At 36.2% G+C, this 19964-nt stretch overlaps 1 protein-coding gene and 1 pseudogene across 8 annotated transcripts in view; both read left to right on the forward strand.

Moving 5' to 3' along the window:
* DENND4A (DENN domain containing 4A) overlaps nt 1-19964 on the forward strand; it is a 120868-nt gene that overhangs the window by 65363 nt on the left and 35541 nt on the right. For all 8 annotated transcript variants that reach the window (XM_037155579.2, XM_037155577.2, XM_037155581.2 and 5 more), the window contains 7 exons: nt 176-242; nt 1596-1654; nt 3561-3705; nt 3968-4143; nt 7671-7771; nt 10254-10472; nt 12638-12783. In XM_037155579.2, the coding sequence (XP_037011474.2) occupies nt 176-242; nt 1596-1654; nt 3561-3705; nt 3968-4143; nt 7671-7771; nt 10254-10472; nt 12638-12783 (913 nt within the window). The remainder of the gene's footprint in view (nt 1-175; nt 243-1595; nt 1655-3560; nt 3706-3967; nt 4144-7670; nt 7772-10253; nt 10473-12637; nt 12784-19964) is intronic.
* On the forward strand, nt 9033-9158 carry LOC119057127 (uncharacterized; annotated as a pseudogene).

Consider the following 19964-nt stretch of genomic DNA (forward strand, 5'->3'; position numbering starts at 1 on the left):
TGATGGGACAAATGATAGTTGGTTGTTTGTTCACCTGTTTTTATAGTAGCAAGGATGTAGAAATTACAGGTTCACAGAACTTTTGACTTAACTTGAATTTGTGGAGACATGTTGACCTTTGTAGTATATTGCACTCACTTTGGAATCAATTGGCTTTTTGTTGTTTGTTTTTAAGGCATATTTCTCATTTTATGCACAAAGTTCCTTTCCCATCTCCTCAGAGACCACGGATTTTAGTTCAGGTAAGATTTTTTTTTTAATGTAAATGCCCTGTTGAATGCATATTGGCTCAATCAACATGTCACAAGAATAACAGTTTTAAATGGGGGGGGAGGGGATCAAATAAGATCAAAAGTGAGCAAGGTGCTGTTTTATTTTTTAGTTTAGGCCCTTATTGTCTTATTAGCTGCCTCTTGGATGACTAATTTTTCTCCCTTAAATAAAGGGTTTCAGAGTTAAAGAAGGAGGAGGCAGTAACATTTCAAACATACAAAAAGGAACTTTTTAAATTCTTTAAATTCGTTCTAGGTGTTTGAAAGTTCCTCTGTGGCTTTGGCCTTTATTCCTTGAGCTAAGTATATGAGAAAATATAGAAGTAAAAGTTGTATGTTTTCATGTATTGCAGGAAGGAATGCTCATTCTTTGTGTCGGGGCAAGTTTAAAATGAACATAAATTATTTTCCCCATCACTTGCCCCAGTTGACTGTTTCTTTCTTCTTTTGTTCATATTTTTTCTGCTTTTACTCTTGAATGTAAGTTTCTGCTTATTTAATCATCATTTATGAAGTGATTTATATATGACAATATTTTCATGTAACATCACTCTGTTTTTGTATATTTATCACATCCCTTAATGGGGTATTATTCACAATTAAAAATCATTTGGCAAACAGATATTTACAAATTTGTGAAAACCTGCATACATTTGAAAATGTGGAAAAATAATTGCATTATTATATTGATACAGATAAAATGTCTAGAAAAATATCCTTTGATAAGTTTCATAATCAGTCTGCATATTTATATATCATCCCTGCCTTACTTCTTGATATTAGTGCCAGAATATAGCACACTCAGTTTGAATACACATAAAAGATTTTTTTTATAGCAGGAGTTGGCAAATTTTTTTCTGTCAAGGACCGAACAGTAAATGTTTCCGTGTTTATAGGCCACACTATCTCTGTTTACACTGCTCAGCTCTGCTGTTACTGCACAAAAGCAGCTAGAGGTAACATGCAAATGATGAGTTCCGATTAAACTTAACATAAACACAGGTGGCCTGGGGATTCACCCTGGAGGCCATAGGTTTGCTAACTCTGATTTTATGCTATTAAATGAATAATTGAGTCCTTTGATACAGATGTGTTAAAATGGCATCAAGAAAACATCGAGGAACAGAAGAAGGGTAGAGAGTATAGAATAGAAGAGTCAGTAGTCAGAAGAGGTCAGTGATCAGGACATAATTTTCAGGATCTTAGTACATGGTTATGTAATGAATGAATATATTGAAACTTCGTCATCATTAGTCTATGTGTTTTTACCAAGGAGGTGTTTCAAAGTTTTTTTTCAAATACTTTATTTGAAATCTCTTCCAGTTATCACCACATGATACTCTGATTCTCAGTCAGCCTGTTTCATCTCCTCTTCCACTAAGGCAAGTAAAACTACATTTCCGTTTGTTTCTCTAAATCTAGTGTGAGCTAAAGTAACATTCAAATATCTTCTCTCTCTCCTAGGTAAAATTTCAAATGTTGATGGAAGCACTTCTCATTTAACCATTTCTTACTACATTCCTTTACTGGTATTTAGAGTAAAGTTCACTAAAAAAAGAGTTTTATACTAGTGTTTGGTATTTTATGTATCCATTTGTTATCATCAAGTACTATTACATCTTAGGTAGTTATGGATGTAGATTATGAAAAGTTATTTTTAGTTTTAAATATCCTCTGAAGAACATTCAAATGCAGTTAAGTTTCAATTTAACTGCAGAAGATGGTCATAAATATTAAGCAATGGGATGATAGAACAATGTACTTCTTCACCTTAAAATGTCAGAGAAATTATTAAATGTTTTTTCTGTGGTATCATTTCTTGAAGTTTAATTAGCTACGTATAATTTTTCTAGCAGAGAAATAGTTACAATATAATTAAGCTATTCCATAGCATGTGTCTAAGGGGTACTAGGTGTGCCATCTTTGACATTCATTTTGTAAGAATTGCAGGTTATTTCATCACTAGATTTCAGCCTCGAGTGGCCAGTGTTTTCTCAACCTTTGTTTAAGCCAAAAATAAGCTACAAAAACTAAGACTATGTAGAAACGATTCTGAATTACCCAAGGACTTTTTTTTGTTAATAGCTTTTATTGGCATATAATTCACATACTATGCAATTCACCCAATTAAATTGTACAGTTCACTGGTATATTCACAGAGGTATGCAACTAACACTATAATCAGATATAGAACATTTTCATCTCTCAAAAAAGAAGCCTTATATGCTTTAGCAGTTTACCTTCCCTATTTTTCCCAACCCTACCACACACAAATGACACATTTCCCCAACCAACAATTAGTCTGCTTTCTGTCTCTACAGATTTGCCTATTCTGAACATTTCATATAAATGGAATCATACAATATTTGGCCTTTTGTGTTTAGCTTCTTTCATTTAATATAATGTTTCCAAAGTTCATCCATGTTGTAGTATGTGTCAGTACTTCATTTCTGTTTATGTACAACAAATATTTCAGTATATGAATATACTACATTTTATTTATCCATTCATGTGTTGATGGCCATTTCAGCTACTATGAATAATGCTGCTATGAACATGCATAAGTAGTTTGGGGGTTTTTTTGACATGTTTTCATTTCTCCAAGAGACTTTTGTTACTAGTTTTGCTTTATTTTTAAAAACATTAATTCAGTGAAGCCAGGTATTTAGCATTATATAGACAAAATACTGGTTGGCTTACTGGATTATTTACTTCATCAACCCAGTATTTTGTTACTACACAGAGCATCTGAGTTTGGGTTATAAATCTGCTTTGCATGTGTGTGTCACTTGGGAGCTCTTGATTGCATATTACTGTTATCATTACAGTATGACATATTGTCTGTTCATAAATCTAAATTTTAATATGTGTTTTTACTTTAAGGTAGGCCAGAAGGTCATGTAATTTTTCTGATTATTACAGTGGAAGATGAGCCAAAACTTTCATTAAAGGATTTGTTTTCAATCAAAGCATTCCTCTTCTAAATTAAATTCTTTATTTGTACATTATTTACATGGTAGATCTTTCATGTAAAAGAAAGCAGATGACTTTTTATTTTCCATATTGAATACAATGCAGAAGAACTGAATGATTTTGGAACCTCATAAAACATCATTGTTTTCATAGTGTGTTTCTGATGCAGTGTTTTCTCTACATAAGATCAGCCATCACATTTAAAGTTGAATATATAATACAAATCCTACCCTAGGCATGATCTTCTTTTCTATTATTTTGGGTAATGAGATCATTGGATCTTTATTAATTGCATATTTTCATTTGGATTGACAGTGGTGGCAAGTTTTCAACACTACTTCAGAATTTAGGCCCTGAAAACGCAGTGACGCTGCTGGTGTTCGCAGTAACAGAACACAAGATTCTCATCCATTCCTTACGGCCTTCGGTGCTTACCAGTGTGACAGAAGCACTAGTGTCTGTGAGTATCGCAGTTTCGTATTGTGAAAATGTACAATTCAAAGCCATTTCAATGCTTAACTAAAATTCAAAGTGTAATGAATTTTTATGTTGTGAAAACAATCTAAATTTTCTGAACATTGACACTAGTTATAACTATTTAACTCATTGTCAAGCATTAGACTTTAGGTAAAAGTATTTAAAAGACATTTTTGTGTGTATGCTGATAAATTATGCTTCAGTGTCAAACAGCTAAATATTCTCCTATCTTTTGTTTATCCAAGATGATATTCCCTTTCCACTGGCCATGCCCATATGTTCCTCTCTGTCCACTGGCTTTAGCTGACGTCTTGAGTGCACCATGTCCATTCATAGTAGGAATTGACTCAAGATACTTTGATCTCTATGACCCTCCACCAGATGTTAGTTGTGTTGACCTTGATACCAACACCATTTCTCAGTAAGTATATTTTAGTGAGTCTACACCCAGTAATTTACTTCATAATGTATGTAGTTGTTTATTTTATGAATGCTTATTAGAATTTTCCTTTAGCTATATTGTTTTTGTGTTTGAGATTATTACCATCTTTGAATCAGCTCTTACTATACTTCAATGGGATAGATTTAGGGCATTGGAGAAGGTTTTATTGAAAAAAAATGTACCTTTCATCCTTAGCTTTTTAAGTATTTAAGAAACATTATAAACTTACCAAGAAATTTAGCAGAAGGGAAATTGAGATTAGAAAATGTTTATTTCCCTTTAGTCAGATGAATATGGGTGAAACACAAATTGAATTGAAATAGTATTCCTTGATTAATATTTCATACCTATTTCTAGTGTAGTGTAATACTATTAGAATACTCATTGTTCATAGCAAAATTAATGTAATGTTTTTAAATTTTAAATAACTTGTATACATAATTGTTTTCCTTTTATACCCTAGGAGTGAAAGGAATTTATGTTTCCCTGTTTTAATGGAATAATATTTAAGTTCTACTGCTGGAGCTATATATTCATAGCTTTTTTTTGTTAGTCCTTACCCAAGGGTATATTGATTGATTTTAGAAAGAGAGGAAGGAAGAGGCAGGGAGGGAAGTAGGGAAGGGAGGTGGGGAGGTGAGAAAGAGAAAAGAGCGAAGAGAGAAGCATCCATGTGAGAGAGAAATAGCGACTGTTTGCCTCCTGTACTCGCCAGCCAGGAGTCAAACCTGCTCCCTCTTGGTGTTTGGGACAATACTCCAACCACAGAGCTACCCAGCCATGACTACTTATACCTTTCTTTATAATTAAATGTTTCTCTTCTATCCCTTATTTTCAGTTTAATCAAACTTATGCTATTTAGGGAAGAGGAAATTAATGCAGTGACCACACTGAATCCACAGAACATACTTAAAATAACTACAAGTTTTTCTGTCAGTAAAGCCCAAAAGCTAGTATGCCTTTTAAGAACTTAAAAATGTATATGTGAAATATTTTGTCTTCATTTTTAAATATGCATGTTATATTAGAGCCTCTTAATTTAATTTTGAAATCTTACATTAATTCTAGTTTTGTCATATGTCAAAACTTCAGATACCTAAAAGAGTTTAGCAAAAAAAATAGTTTTCTATTATGAAGCATCTATGCTGTCAAAAAGCTCTTATCCAGAGAAAGCCTAACCAAGAATATGTGGGATGTACTTTGTGCATAAAAGCTATTTTGTACATGAGATCGATAGAGTCAGAGATTCTTTACCAGGAATATTTAATTCTTTAAGTGTTAAAGTAATATTTTTTCCTTGCCAGTTGTTAATGTTACATGACATAAAATTTTAAAAAATTGAAATAAAGAGTGGTAAATGAGTATATACTGTATTTATTATGGTAATAAATTACATTTCCCTCTTTTTGTTCTTTCCCTCAATTTATTAAAAGCAGTTTTAATTATTACTTTTCTTTCTGTTTGATCACTGATGAGTTAAACAATGAAAGAAACATGGGTAATTTCACTGATCAGTATTCTTCCTTCTTGACATCACTCACCATCCTGACAAACCTTGGAACAGTCTAACCCATTAAACCAACAACTTTCTGCCTTTCTTCATCCAGAATTCCTGGAGCCCCAACCTGAAATTTGAAAGAAAAACAAGTTCTGAGTATGAGAGTTTGGGTTTTCTTTTTTCCTCTCTGATTCTTAGATACATATAATACAGGAATGCCAAGAAATTTCTGAAGAAAGGGAAATTATCATCTAATATGTACTAGGCTTTCAGCTGTCTGCATAGCCTAAGTTATCTCCTGTTATGCTGTGCCTGTGACAGATAAGAAAGACGGAGCTTAGATTTTAATTTATTAAAAGCCACATAACTTATACTTCCAGACCTGGATTTTGAAACCATCACTGACTGACTGTAAACTAATACATTTACCACTAATTATTGGCTATTTATGTAATAGTAATATTGTAAATGATGTTACCACTAATGACAATGCAGAAGATTATCACAGATCCCAACCCAGGTACGAAATAAAACTGTCCTACTCAGCCAAGTTGTGAAGTGAAGAGGTCAAGGGTAAGAGAAGGAAGTTAATTACTTGAATAAATAATTAGATGTAATGAAATGATAAGATATTTTTCATTCATTTATGCTACAGACTTATCTTGAATACCTGTTTTTGCTAGGCATTGGGAATAAAAAGACAAACCAAGTAATACTCCCTTTTCTTAAATGTCTGATAACCTAGTCCAGCAAGGTAGAGTGCACAGCGTGCCTCAGGCCCAGTGGGAGTGTTGTGTTGCAAAGTTTTACCATGAGAATGGCGTAAATAGTATTTCTGGGTTCTTGCTGTAAAGTAGGATTCCATGCTCCTGGTCACATTATAAATGAAATAAAACCTTCACAGGAGGACATCTGCAACTTGACCATGTCCTATCAGTGTTTTTATTTTCATTTGTGGAAAGATAGGATGGATTCCAAGACAGTTGTTCTCTGTCAGCTTTAGCTTTCCATCTATTCTTTTTTATTTTTTTAGTTTTTCAAAAGAGATATTTACCCTTTTTTTTCTGTGGCAAGCTTAGGGAACATTGAAAAAAAGTTCAGCAACTTTCACCACACTTGTGCAGTTATTGTCTTTGGTGGTTAGAATGTGATACTTACTTCCCCTTTTCTGTACAGTTTTCAGTTTTTCTGAAATGAGTATTCATTGCTGTAGAAATAGGGAAAAAAAGATTTAGTAAAGAATGGAATAATCAACACTATAGCTAGGCCCAAAACCTTTCTGATGTTGTATCAGAAAACACCTACCCCATATAAGTTGAAAGAAAAACTGTGTTGTCATAATTGTACTAAAGTAGGTTATAGAAGTGTGTCATAGAAACAAAATTACCACTTTTGAGCACATGTCCTTTGTGGTTATAAAAGTATTTTGGAAAAAAAAAAAAAAAATGTACTTGAAAAGTAACTAAATAAAAAAAAAAAAAAAATATTTTGGATTGTTGTAGTTTATTCAATTAATTTAATATACATTATTTCTTTTCTGAAAGAAACAAAAATAAATTCTACTTTTAGGAAACTAAGAAACAATATTTAAATATACCAAAGTATTTTGATAAACTCATTGAAAGTTTCTCTGCAGTGCTATCTTAGAGTCTATAACAATAACAACAACAACAAAATCCACATAGTAGGATTTTCCCAATACTTAGGTATCTAAGGCATCTTTAATAGAATTTAAGAGTAATTACCACCACATCAAGTTTGGTAGTGATTAGCATGATTACAATACAAGTAGAATTTAGTCAGTACCGTATTTTAAATATTCAACATCTCAATTTACCCCAGTAGTGTTTTTCTCCTGTTAACTAGAATATTTTTGTGTTTTATTTTTTGTTTAATGTGTTTTCTATTTTTCTTTTCTAATATATATTAAGTACATACCTCCCCTCCTTCCCTCGCCCCCCAAAAATGTCCATCTAACAAATATATTATTTTTGCCATTTAATCTCAGAACTGGTGACAAGAAAAATGTACCCTGGAAGATACTCCCAAAGAAACCTTGTAAAAATCTGATGAACACACTGAATAATTTGCACCAGCAATTGGCAAAATGTAAGTGTCTAACTTAATTAAAGGAAGTGATTTAATGTGAGAAGAGGACTCCAGCTACTTTTCCTTATTTGTAAAAAAAAAATAATGTTTATCTAAAGGAATGCATTTTGCAATTTTAAAGGCAAATGAGCATTTGCCTTTTTTGTTAAAAAAAGCAAAAATGCAAAATTTGTTAGAAGCTGAATGGAAGATTTGTAAAATTTGTTTTTGATACTACATTTTCATAGAACCATTTGAGAATAATAAAATTAAAAAAGAGGTTAAGGCAGTTACTTAATTTTACCATTACTGAAATGCAAGGGGGAAAAAAAGAATTTCTACTCGTATGCTTCCTTCATACATGGAATAGAAAGTCAGTTTTGAAAATCTAATACAGATGGTTTAAATTACATTAGAAAATGCTGATTTCCAGTGGGGCGAGAGCTAGGTCATATGCTTTTCACCTTCAGGGGATCTTAATACTGTGCTTACCTCAAATTGCTGAGAGCATTAGGAAATTAATAAAAATAAAAATTGATTAAAATATGAAATAGTTCAGTAAAAAGCTTATGTAAGAGGTATCTTCTTGACAGTGACCCAGAATTACCAAGAAGAAGTAAATCTTAATTTATCTTGATATTTTATAACAACAGTCCATTCAGGGCCCATAATTTAATACTTATGGTATGAGAAATGGTCATTAATTGTGTAGTGATATCTGAGGTTCTCATTTATGTATTAAATGAAATATAAACATAGGAGGTGACATCCTTGGGGGTTCAAGTTGCCTGCAGTATAGGTGGAAGTAGAAATGAAAAGACAATGTTTAACAAAGTAAACCTCACCACAGGTAGATAATTTGGAAGTGACTCAAAAATATTGGGATGTTTTAAAAAATGATGTCAAATGATTAAATTTTATCTTGTAGAACAAATTAGTTATTGTGGAATTTTATTTAAGCTACCCAGTTAAATTGCTTTCTAAAAGTGCATGCACTTCTTTTGAATAGTCCAGCAGCTTTTGTAACAACATTTAAATATTATTAAAGTAAGTAAAATAGCCCAGCTAGCTCAATTGAAGGGCAGAATCTTAAAACTTAAAACTATAGACTTTTAAACAGTAGTAAAAGTTGAGGATCGTGTAACACTTTATACCTTCAGAGCACTTTCACATACATTCTTTTATCTTTGCAACTGTGAGATGAGGATAATAAGGTTGAGAGAGGTAAAGTACCTTCTTAGAGATCATACAGTTGGAGCTAATGATTGAAATGTATGCCTCTATCGCTTCTGGGCCTTTTGACTAAGATCAAGTGTAGTATCTGTTCTTATCAGTTTAAAATGTATGCCTGTTTCAATGCCCACATTCTCTCTAATAATTCTACTGTTTTAGACAATAAGAACTCCAAAAGACTCAGATGATTCACTGTTCCTCATATTTTAAAAACTTGAAATTTTGAAGCAATCACAAACTTTTTTCTCCTGACCTTTGAGAATAGATGCCCCATCACCTCCAAATGGAATGTATTTCCTACCAGCAAGTCCATTCCCCTACATCATTACAATGTAACCGTGAGAATCAGGAAATTAACATTCAATATTACTGCCATCCTTCAGACTAGATTGAGCTAACTACCATAATAATGGTCTTTAATAGCAAAAGAATCCATTTACAAATCAGATGTTGTATTTAGTTTCAAGTCTCTTTAGTATCCTTTCCTCTAAACAGCTCCTTAATTTTTTTGTTTATTTTCTTGACACTTTTGAAGATGATACTATTGTAAAATGGTTCATGATGTGGGTTTGTCTGAGTGTCCTCATGATAAATGTAGATCATGCATCTTTGACAGGAATATTGCAGGAGTGACACTGAGTTCCTTTCATAGCATCCTTATCAGATTGAGCACTGTGTCAGTTTGTTCCATTATTGATAAATGTGTTCACTTTGATCACTTGATTAGGTGGTGTCTACCAGGCTGTAAAGTTACTATTTTACTACCTGATGGCTTTAGCATGGAATTCTTCAGGAAGAGCAACAGTTGATTTTTATATTTGAATCCCAGAATGTTTCTCCTTTAAGCACTTATATTTTTAAGAAAAGAAAGGAAGGACTGTTGTTGTTATGATCTTCATTTATGAATCCATATATAGTTATTTCAGAATATGAACATTTTTTCTGATGATAGCCAGATAAACTGGAATTATTTTATGTTTAATTTGGATAAAATGTACTCAGCAGAGCCTAAAAAAATGATAAGGAAAGCTTTCCTAGGACTTACATATTATGCAGTTATGTAAACAAAAGTTGAGGTATCTTGAGCCCTTTCAAAACATAACAATTCTTTTTCAATTTTATTGAGATGTAATTGACATATAGTACTGTATAAGTTTAAAGTGTGTAGCATAATGACTTGACATACATGTACAATAAGTTTATATTGATACAACTGTGAACATTAGTTTTGACAGTTTGGAGAAAACACTAATAATATATCTCTTCACAGTGCAGCAGAGACCAAGGGATGATGGACTAATGGACTTATCAATGAATGACTATGATTTTAATTCTGGAAAGAGGTTGCACATGATCGATTTGGAAATCCAAGAGGCGTTTTTATATTTTATGGCTTCTATTTTAAAAGGTTATAGGTCATACTTAAGACCACTAACAGGAGCCCCATCTGAAACAGCCACAGATGCAAGCTCTCTTTTTGCCCTACAAGGTGAGTAAATGCATAGTTTTACAGCCGTCATATTATTGACTTTAACCTGATGATTTCATTGCTTTCTGGGTTAATAGCTCATATTTATCAAAAATATACAAGGTCTATCCAGAAAGTAGCCATGTACTATGAAAAATAGAGACATTTATTGAAGAAGTTATAAGAAACATTGTACACAAGACAATGACACCTCAGTCCCCTTCACAGTAGGCATGTTGGGACCTCACACAGTTCTCCCAATCACCGTCATCCGCCCCACCGTATTTTCCTGAATCTCATCACTGGTCTGAAATCTCTTCCCTTTAAAGGTGATTTTAGTTTTGGGATAAGCCAGAAGTCACAGGGTCCCAAATCTGGATCTGGGCTGTAGGGAGACTGAGTCACCTGGGTGATTTGAAGTTTTGCCAAAAAATTCTGCACGGACGTGGTACATGAGTGGGCAAGTTGCCTTAATGAAACTGCTAATCATAGTAGCCCATAGCTGTAGCCTTCTGAATCATCCAAATAGTTTCCACAGAGCAATGTTCAAGTTTAACACAAAATTTGATGCAGATTCGTCGCTCTGCTCGCTCAGCCATTTTGAATGTGGCAGCCTCACAGTACACATGCTCACTCAATGGCGTCTACCACCCCCACTGACTAGTACAGTGAAGTCATCATTGTTCATGCATGTGCATTCCAGCCTACTCTCCTTGGCTCCCAGGTTACATTAATGTCACACAAACCATTCTTGTTCTATTAACAATGGCTGGACTTTTTTCTGGACAGACCTCTTTATATAACTATTTTGTTAATAATAACTGTTAGTAATCCATTTCCATAGGACTAGTTATTTCTCAGGCACATTCAATGTAATCACATTGGCAATGTATGCATAAGGAACTCTTTGAAAAGTACAGAGATTTCTAAACATGTACTGTTGCACTTGCGTCACAGGCGTGTTGATTTTGATGCTTTTAGCTTTCAGAGCAGCCAGACATGGTTGGCATGCCAAGTAGCCCGGAATGATCACCTCCAGGCTTGAGCAGCCTCATTTGTTTTACTTCAGTATTCTCTACAAGAATTATTTTCTCTCTGTGCTATGAAGTAAAAAATGTTGGGGAGCCCCGGAATGCATTTTGTGTCATAATATGTATTTACTTTCTTTTGTAGTATTTAACATTTAAAAGAGAAATTCATACCCTAGCCAGTGTGGCTCAGTTGCTTGGAGTGTTGTCCTGTAACCAGAAGTTGTGGGTTTATTTCCTGGCCAGGGCACATACCTAGGTTGCATACTCAATTCCTGGTCAGGGTGTGTACGGGAGGCAGCTAATCAATGTTTCTCTCGTATTGATGTGTTTCTCCCTCACTGCCCATCTCTCTAAAAGCAATGAAAAAATGTCCTTGGATGAAGACAAAAAGAGAAATTCATTTAATAAACATATATTGAGTGTCTCCAAATGATAGGTGTTGGGTGTATAGTGGTATACAAAAGGTACATGGTCACAAATAGAAGAAAGAAAGAGGACATGATCACTTTCCTATGGAGCTTGTAGTCAAGAAGATAAGCAATTTCAAAATATGAATGAACACTTCAGTTCACAACTTTAGATCACAGAAGGCCCTTGTGAGGAATTCACATCTGAGCCATGGTCAAAAGAAGTAGAAATTAGCCAGGCAGAGGGAAAGTAGAAGAGTGTTTTAGGCCGAGAGAACAGTTTATGCAAAGGTCCTGAGGCTGGAAAGAGTTTGAGTTCATGGGCCCAAAAGAAACCCAAGTGTTGTGTAACTAAGTACAGTGAGTGTGAACTCAGGAGGGATGTAACTGCTGCCTTGAAAAAGCTACGTATGTGTATGGAAAGAGAGCATGAGCCACGTGCACATACATGCAACACATAAAGGGGAAAGTAGCAATTTAAAAATGCTTCCACATTTACTAGTGTATGTGTAATCTTCAAAGTAGTGAGGGGACAACAGAGACAATTCTGGATTTGAAATATCTGGATTCAAGTTTCTTTCCTGTTGCTGTCTCTGTCAGGTCACTTCTTCTTTCAGGGTCTTAGTTTCTTTTTGGCAAAATGGTGGGGTACAGATGACATGATTGATCAAATTCCTTCTAGCTTGAAAATTACATGAATCTATAAATGATATTATATATTCTGACATTGGAAATTTATGTTGAACAGCTTTCTTAAGAAGCCGGGACCGATCACATCAAAAATTCTATAATATGATGACCAAGACACAAATGTTTATTCGCTTCATTGAGGAATGTTCTTTTGTCAGTGATAAAGACGCAAGCCTGGCGTTTTTTGATGATTGTGTAGATAAAGTAAGTAATAGTTTGTCTACAGTGCTCTAACTTATTTTGTGTGACTGTTGTAAATGTTAGGAATTATAGTTTCTATTTATAACTTTTACTAGCTTTTAACAAAGTTTAATTTCATTTCATTATTGACCCTTTATTATGAAAGTTTTGGTGGCCTACCAGACATTATAGAACACAACAACTTCTTGGGAATACCTTGCAGGGTTTTAATAAATTGTGAGTTTTGTTTTAGCCGTCAGACTACAGGAGTTTTGTTCAAGCCTGTAGACCTCTGACTTGGGCATTCTTAATTTCACCTCTCCTTTTCCTCTAAGGTGGATTGTCGCATGCTGAGATAAAGGCATAGAGCATAATGAATATTCCACCTGACTATTACTACAGTTTGGGAGTGATTTGTATCATAAATTAAGTGAATTAATTCTATTTTAAATTCATGTGTGAAACCTTCCCTTTTCCTTCACTTCTGATATCAGTAGGTGGGATAGAGCAAGGTGAGTATCCATGCTCAAGAGAGAGGTGGCTGCGAAACAGTAGCCCAGAGAGAGGTATCAAAACCTGAATGGGGTATGGTAGGAGAAACAGCCTAGCACAGAGTGTCAGAGACTGCGCAAACGAGAGAGAGAGTATTGCCATTGGGTCCGGACAGCAAATGTGGCTTCAGAATTTGATCTGGGTGAGGGAGATGCCAGTTTGGAGGGACAGGGGATTGGTCTTGAAGGAGCTATCAGAATCAGATTAGGGTAAAAAAGTCATATACATGGGTTAGGGGATGATGGAGAGGAGAGAATGTTACATATGGGAATTGATAAAATAAATAAATATATTAAAGATAATTAAGTTTCCCACTGACTGAGAAGGAATTTACAAATAGAGAAAAGGAGAATACCAGAATGAACCCTGTAGAATTGGAGGTTCCATGTGATATCATTAGCTTTCAATATGTATAGATTAACATAGAAATAAGTTCAGATGTAAGTGCACACACAAACACATATATTTCCCAGCTCTCTACTCTTTGAGGACCTGGAAGCAGCCATACCCCAATAGTAATGGGTATACCTAATGCACAAATTTTGGCTCCTAAATACCATTCTCCACCAAAAGGAGTCAGGACTTCTTGAAGAAATGGTTGATCCCAAGTCTAGGGCAAGGAGAGTACCAATGAGCCCTGAAGTAGCTTATGCTAGAAAAAAAGAAATTGCCCCAAGAATGTTAGAAACATGTTTTTATAAAAACAATACACACACAGAAACACAGCCAGTTTAAATGGACTCCCAGTATCTACCTCTGGGATGATTTCAACATCAAATTTAGTAACAGATTATAACCCATTGAATAAAATAGGTAACTATGAATCTGCACAGATATCAATCAAGAATCTGGGGACTTTACATAGCTTTTTTAAAAATTATATTTTACTGATTATACTATTACAGTTGTCCCAATCTTCCCCTTTTCCTCCCTCCACCCAGCATACCCCATTCTCTAAGGCACAGACAGCAAACACCAGGCCCATGGACCGAATCTGGCCCTCCACCTTGGTTCTACCCAGTGGCAGTGCGAAGCTCTCACTTAACAGTTACATTTATACAGTCCTAAAATTACATTCAGCCCTTTGAAGGCAACCTTGAGGCTGATGTGGCCCCCAGTGAAAGTGAATTTGATACCCCTGCTCTAAAGCAATCCCTACACTGTGGTTCATGTCCATGGGTTATGAGTATAAGTTCTTTGGCTACTCCACTTCCTATACTGTATTTTACATCCCCATGGCTATTCTATAACTGACTATTTGTACTTCTTAATCCCCTCACCTCTTCACCCATTCTCCCACATCCTTATTCCATCTGGCAGCCATCAAAATGCTATCTATATCCATGATTCTGTCTTTGTTCTTCTTGTTTAGTTTGTTTTTTAGATTCATTTTTTGATAGATATGTATATGTTACCATTTTATTTTTCATAGTTTTAATCTTATTTTTCTGAAATAAGTCCCTTTAGCATTTCATTTAATACTGGTCTGGTGATGACGAACTCATTTAGTTTTTACTTGTCTGGGAAGCTCTTTATCTTTCCTTTGATTCTAAATGATGGCTTTGCTGGGTAGAGCAATCTTGGCTGTAGGTCCCCGCTCTCCATGACTTCGAATATTTCTTGCCAGTCCCTTCTAGCCTGAAAAATTTCTTTTGAGAAATCAGCTGTAGGTAATTAACCACTTTTCACTTGCTACTTTTAAGATTCTCTATCTTTTACTTTGGCATTTTAATTTTGATATATCTTGGAGGGGGCCTTTTTGCATCAATCTTATTTGGGATTCTTTGTGCCTCCTGGACTTGCATGTCTATTTCCTTCACCAAATTAGGAAAGTTTTCTGTCATTATTTTTTCAAATAGATTTCCAATTTCTTGCTCTTTCCTCCTTCTGGTACCCCTGTGATGCAAATGTTGGACCTCTTGAAGTTGTCCCAGAGGCTGTTTCCACTATCCTTATTTTTTTGGATTCTCTTTTTTCTTCTTGTTGTTCTGATTAGTTGCTTTTTGTTTCCTTATGTTCCAAGTCATTAGTTTGATTCTCGGCTTCATCCAGTCTACTGTTGTTTGTTCTTTATTTTAATTAGTATATCCATCATTTCCGCCTGGATCTTTGTTATGCTGTTGAGGTACTTATTAAGTTCCTTAAGCATCCTTAGGGTTATATCCTCTTGTTGGATAGTTCCCTTCATCATTATGTAGTGTCCTTCTTTGTCTGTTACTGTAGTCTTGGTTTTAAAGTCTATTTTGTTGGATATAAATACTGCTTTTTTTCCCCCTTTCCATGTGCATGAAATCCCTTTACTTTTAGTCTTTGTGTGTTTTTCCATCTACTATGGGTTTCTTGGAGGCATCAAAAATATGGATCTTGTTTTCTTATTCATTCAGCTACCCTATGTCTTTTGGTTGAAGCATTTAAGCCATTTACATTTGAGGTGATTTTATTGATAGATACGTATTTAGGGCCATTTTATTGTTATAGAGTATTTTCCACTGTTTTTATTTTCTTTCTCTTCTTAAAGCAAGCCCTTTAACATTTGTTGCAGTACTGATTTGGTGTTAACAAACTCCTTTAGCTTTTTCTTGTCTAGGAAGCTCCTTATTTCTCCATTGATTTTTAAATGATAGTCTTGGTGGGTTTAAAGTAGCCTTGGTTGTAGATTCTTATCACCTTGAATAGTTCATGCCACTCCCTTCTGGCCTGAAATGTTTCTGTGGAGGAATCAGATGACAGTCTAAGGTGCTCCCTTATAAATAACTACCTGCTTTTCTCTGGTGGCTTTTAGGATTCTCTCCTTGTCTTTAAGCCTTGTTGTTTTAATTAGATATGTCTCGATGTTAGCCTCTTTGGATCCAATTTGTTTGGGTCTCTCTGAGCTTCCTGGACTTGTGTGGCTTTTTCCTTCACCAGATTAGGGAAGTTTTCAGACATTATTTCTTCAAGTAAGTTCTTGATACTTTGCTCACTCTCTTCCCCTTCTGGTGTTCCCATGATACAGATTTTGTTATGTTTCATGTTGTTCAAAACGTTCCTTAAGCTCGCCTCAGTTTTTTAAATTTTTTTGTGGGGTTTTTTGTTTTTGTTTTTGTTTTTGCTGCTCTGCCTGGATGTTTTTTTCTCCCTTGTCTTCCAAGTCACTGATTCGATCCTCTGCATCATCTAACCTACTATTTATTCCTTCCAGTGTATTTTTTGTTTCAGATATTTTATTATTTATTTCTGACTGGTCTTTTTTTATGGTTTCTGTGTCTTTTATGCAGTTGAGTATCCTTATAATCATTACTCTAAACTCTCTGATAAATACTTGCTTCCATTTCATGTATATCTCCTTCTAGAGTATATTCTTGTTCTTTCATTTGGGGTCTGTTTCTATATCTCCCCATTTTGGCTGCTTCTTTGTTATGTGTTTCTGTGTACTAGGTATATCTGCAAGACTGGTGCACACCTAAGCACTGGGCAACCTGTTTGTAGCTATCAGGATCCACAGCATGTGGCTCCTTCTGCTGGGTCTGGGTGTGTGAAGAAAGAATGAGGCTGGGCACTAAGGATGGCTTTTTCCAGCACCAGACCCAGAGGTATGTCAGCTGAAGCCTCAGCATTCCCAGCAATCTGCCTCTACCTACAGACTTTCTGTACAGTTAATCAGTGAATGTCTTCCAGCTCTACTCAGCAGCAGGGCTTAAGTACCATAGGGTGGGGCAGAGTAATTCCTGTGGGCATGGTTATTGCTTCTCCTCAGGCTGATGCCACTTGGAGGGGTCTGCTCTGCCTGAGCAAGATGGCACTTGCAGTATAGGGAATGACTCAGCATAGAGATCCTGGCAGCTGTTCCTTCAGCTTTCTTCCCAAAGCCAGTAGCCCCAGTTTCTCCTCAGGAGTCTCTAGTCCACTTTGACCTCCCTCTGCCAGAGCCCAGGGTAAGTGGCTGCAAACAGAATTTTGTGCATTGGCCCATTAAGAGGCTCTCTAAGTCTCTGGCTATCTCTCCCTGGCAGACAGAAACCCCACTGCTTTTCACAGCCGTATGTTATTTGGGTTACTTCCTCTATTCTGGTGGAGTAGGCTGGGGAGCCCAGCTTGGGATTTAGATCCCACACTTCTCAGGGGCAACCCCCTGGCCACTGAAGTATGCCTTGCAGGACTTCAGCTGCTGCCTGTGGGATCCCAGCCAGCCTTTTCATGCCTTCCTTGTGCCTCCTCCATACTCCCTACTAGTCATGTTGTGGTGCTGTGGCTTTTTCCATCTGTCCATGGTTATAATGCTTCTCTTTATCTAGTGTTCAGTTGATTATTCAGGATGTTTTTCTATAATTCAGTTGTAATTCCAGATTGGTCCTGGATGGAGGTTAGTGTAACTTCTTCTTACTCCTCCACCATCATGAGTCTCTCAATTCTTGCTTTTCAGCACTTTAAATACTTTAAATACTTCTTGCCAGTCCCTTCTAGCCTGCAAAGCTTCTTTTGAGAAATCAGCTGATAGTCTTATGGGATCTCCTTTGTAGGTAACTCTCTGCTTTTCTCTTGCTGCTTTTAAGATTCTCTATCTTTAAACTTTGGCATTTTAAATATGTGTCTTGGTGTGGTCCTCTTTGGGTCTAACTTGTTTGAGATGACACTCTCTGTGCTTCCTGGACTTGTATGTCTATTCCCTTCACCAAATTAGGGAAGTTTTCTTTCATTATTTTTTCAAATAAGTTTTCAGTTTCTTGCTCTTCCTCTTCTTCTGGCACTCCTGTGATTCAGATGTTGGTACATTTGGAGATGTCCCAGAGGGTCCTTATACTATCCTTGTTTTTAAAATTATTTTTCTTCCTGCTGTTCTGGTTGAATGCTTGTTTCTTCCTTATGTTCCATTGATATACATCCCAGCTTCCTCCCTTCTACTGATGGTTCCCTGTAAATATTTTTTATTTCACTTAGTGTAACCTTCATTTTTTCTTTTATGCTGTGGCTATACTCAATGAGTTCTTTGAGCATCTAATAACCAGTATTTTGAACTCTACATCTGGTAGGTTGCTTTTCTCCATTTTGTTTAGTTTTTTTCTAGAGTTTTGATCTGTTCTTTCATTTGGGCCGTGTTTCTTTGTCTCCTCATTTTGGGAGCCTGCCTGTGTTTGTTTCTATGTACTAGGTAGACCTGCTGTGACTCCTGTCTTGGTATCATGGCCTAATATAGTAGGTCTCCTTGGTGGCACAGCTTCTCCTATCACCCAAGCTGTGCACTTGAGGTGTGCCCTTCACGTGGGCTGAGTATGCCATTTTCTTGTAGTTGAGCCTTGATAGCTGTTGGCAGGTCAATAGGAGGGATTTAGCTAGGCCAGTCAGGTGCAAGGTCGGGCTGTGACCACAGACTCCAACCTCTGCCCTTCATGGAGGATCACCTGTGTAGGGGCAGGGTGGTGGTACTCTGACATGGTCAGTAACTATCCACTGGGTGCACAGGCTCTGCAATTTTCTGGGTGATGCAGAACAAGGTCAGCCTCCAACCTGTATTCTGCCTAGGGCCACCCTACCTGAGCTATAAAGCAATCTGATATGGCTGCTACTTGTTCTGGGCTTGGAGGTTCCCAGGCAAAGACAATCTGTGAATCTTGTCCGACTGCTTCTAGAGCCAGGCCTGGAGCCATTTAGCGAGAGGTATGGGGGCTGAGGGCTCACTGAGGCTGGCTATTGCTTGTTTGAAGGGATTTAGGAAGTTGTGAAGCAGGAGCCAAGACCAGCCATTCATATGGAAAAGTCACCATTAACAGCTTGGGTGGTACTATAAGTTGCATTAGAGGGAGTATTAGGAGAGCTCCAGGATAGGGCAAACAGTGTTAGCCAGGTTGATAGAGTCTCAGATATGGCACCCACCTGCTAGCTGTGTAGCTCTGTGGGGGGGAAGGTTCAGATAAGGGACAATGGCCCTTGCCTGCCTTTTGTCTGGGAGTAAGATGTCCCCCAGCTCTCCCCTTAATGCCAGATACTTCAGTTCCTTTCTGTATGGTACTGGTGCCTTTCATGCCCGGTGCTAGCGCTCAGAGAGAATAAGTCTGATTAAGTCCCTGTGTAGGTTCTTTATGAGGAACTGCTTGGGACTCCAGAAATTTCTTTTACTGACTCAATCCCTGCTGGTTTTTACAGCCAGAAGTTATGGGGACTTATCTTCCTCATACTGGAACCCTGGGCTGGGGGGGGGGGGCGGTTGTGTAGGGCTGGGACTCCTCACTTCTGAAATATCCCTCCTGAATTTTTTCTACCGCACGTGGATGTGGTACCAGCCCATTCCACATCTGCAACCCTCCCCCCAGTTTGGATGGATGTGGTGTCTGTAATTCCATAGTTGTCAGATATCCATTCAGCTTGATTTCTGATGGTTCTGAGTGATGGTTGTTCTATAATTTAGTTGTAATTTTGATTTGGTTGTGTGATGAGATGACCCATATTTACCTATGCTGCCATTTTGACTGGAAGTCCTTTTGTAATTTTTAAAAAGTAAATAAAAGTAATTGATATTCATTACATTTTAATTAGAAAATAAATAACAATTAAAAAAAGAAAATTTTTTGCCAGTAATGGCACTACCTAGAAGTATCATTTTTATAATTGTGTGTGTATGAGAGAGAGCACACACAACTCTATACAGTATGTAATGTACCGGATTTTGTCATGTATAA

The sequence above is a fragment of the Artibeus jamaicensis genome, unplaced genomic scaffold, assembly GCF_021234435.1.
Source record: "Artibeus jamaicensis isolate MK-2021 breed Jamaican fruit bat unplaced genomic scaffold, CSHL_Jam_final contig_548, whole genome shotgun sequence".
Classification (NCBI taxonomy): Eukaryota; Metazoa; Chordata; class Mammalia; order Chiroptera; family Phyllostomidae; genus Artibeus; species Artibeus jamaicensis.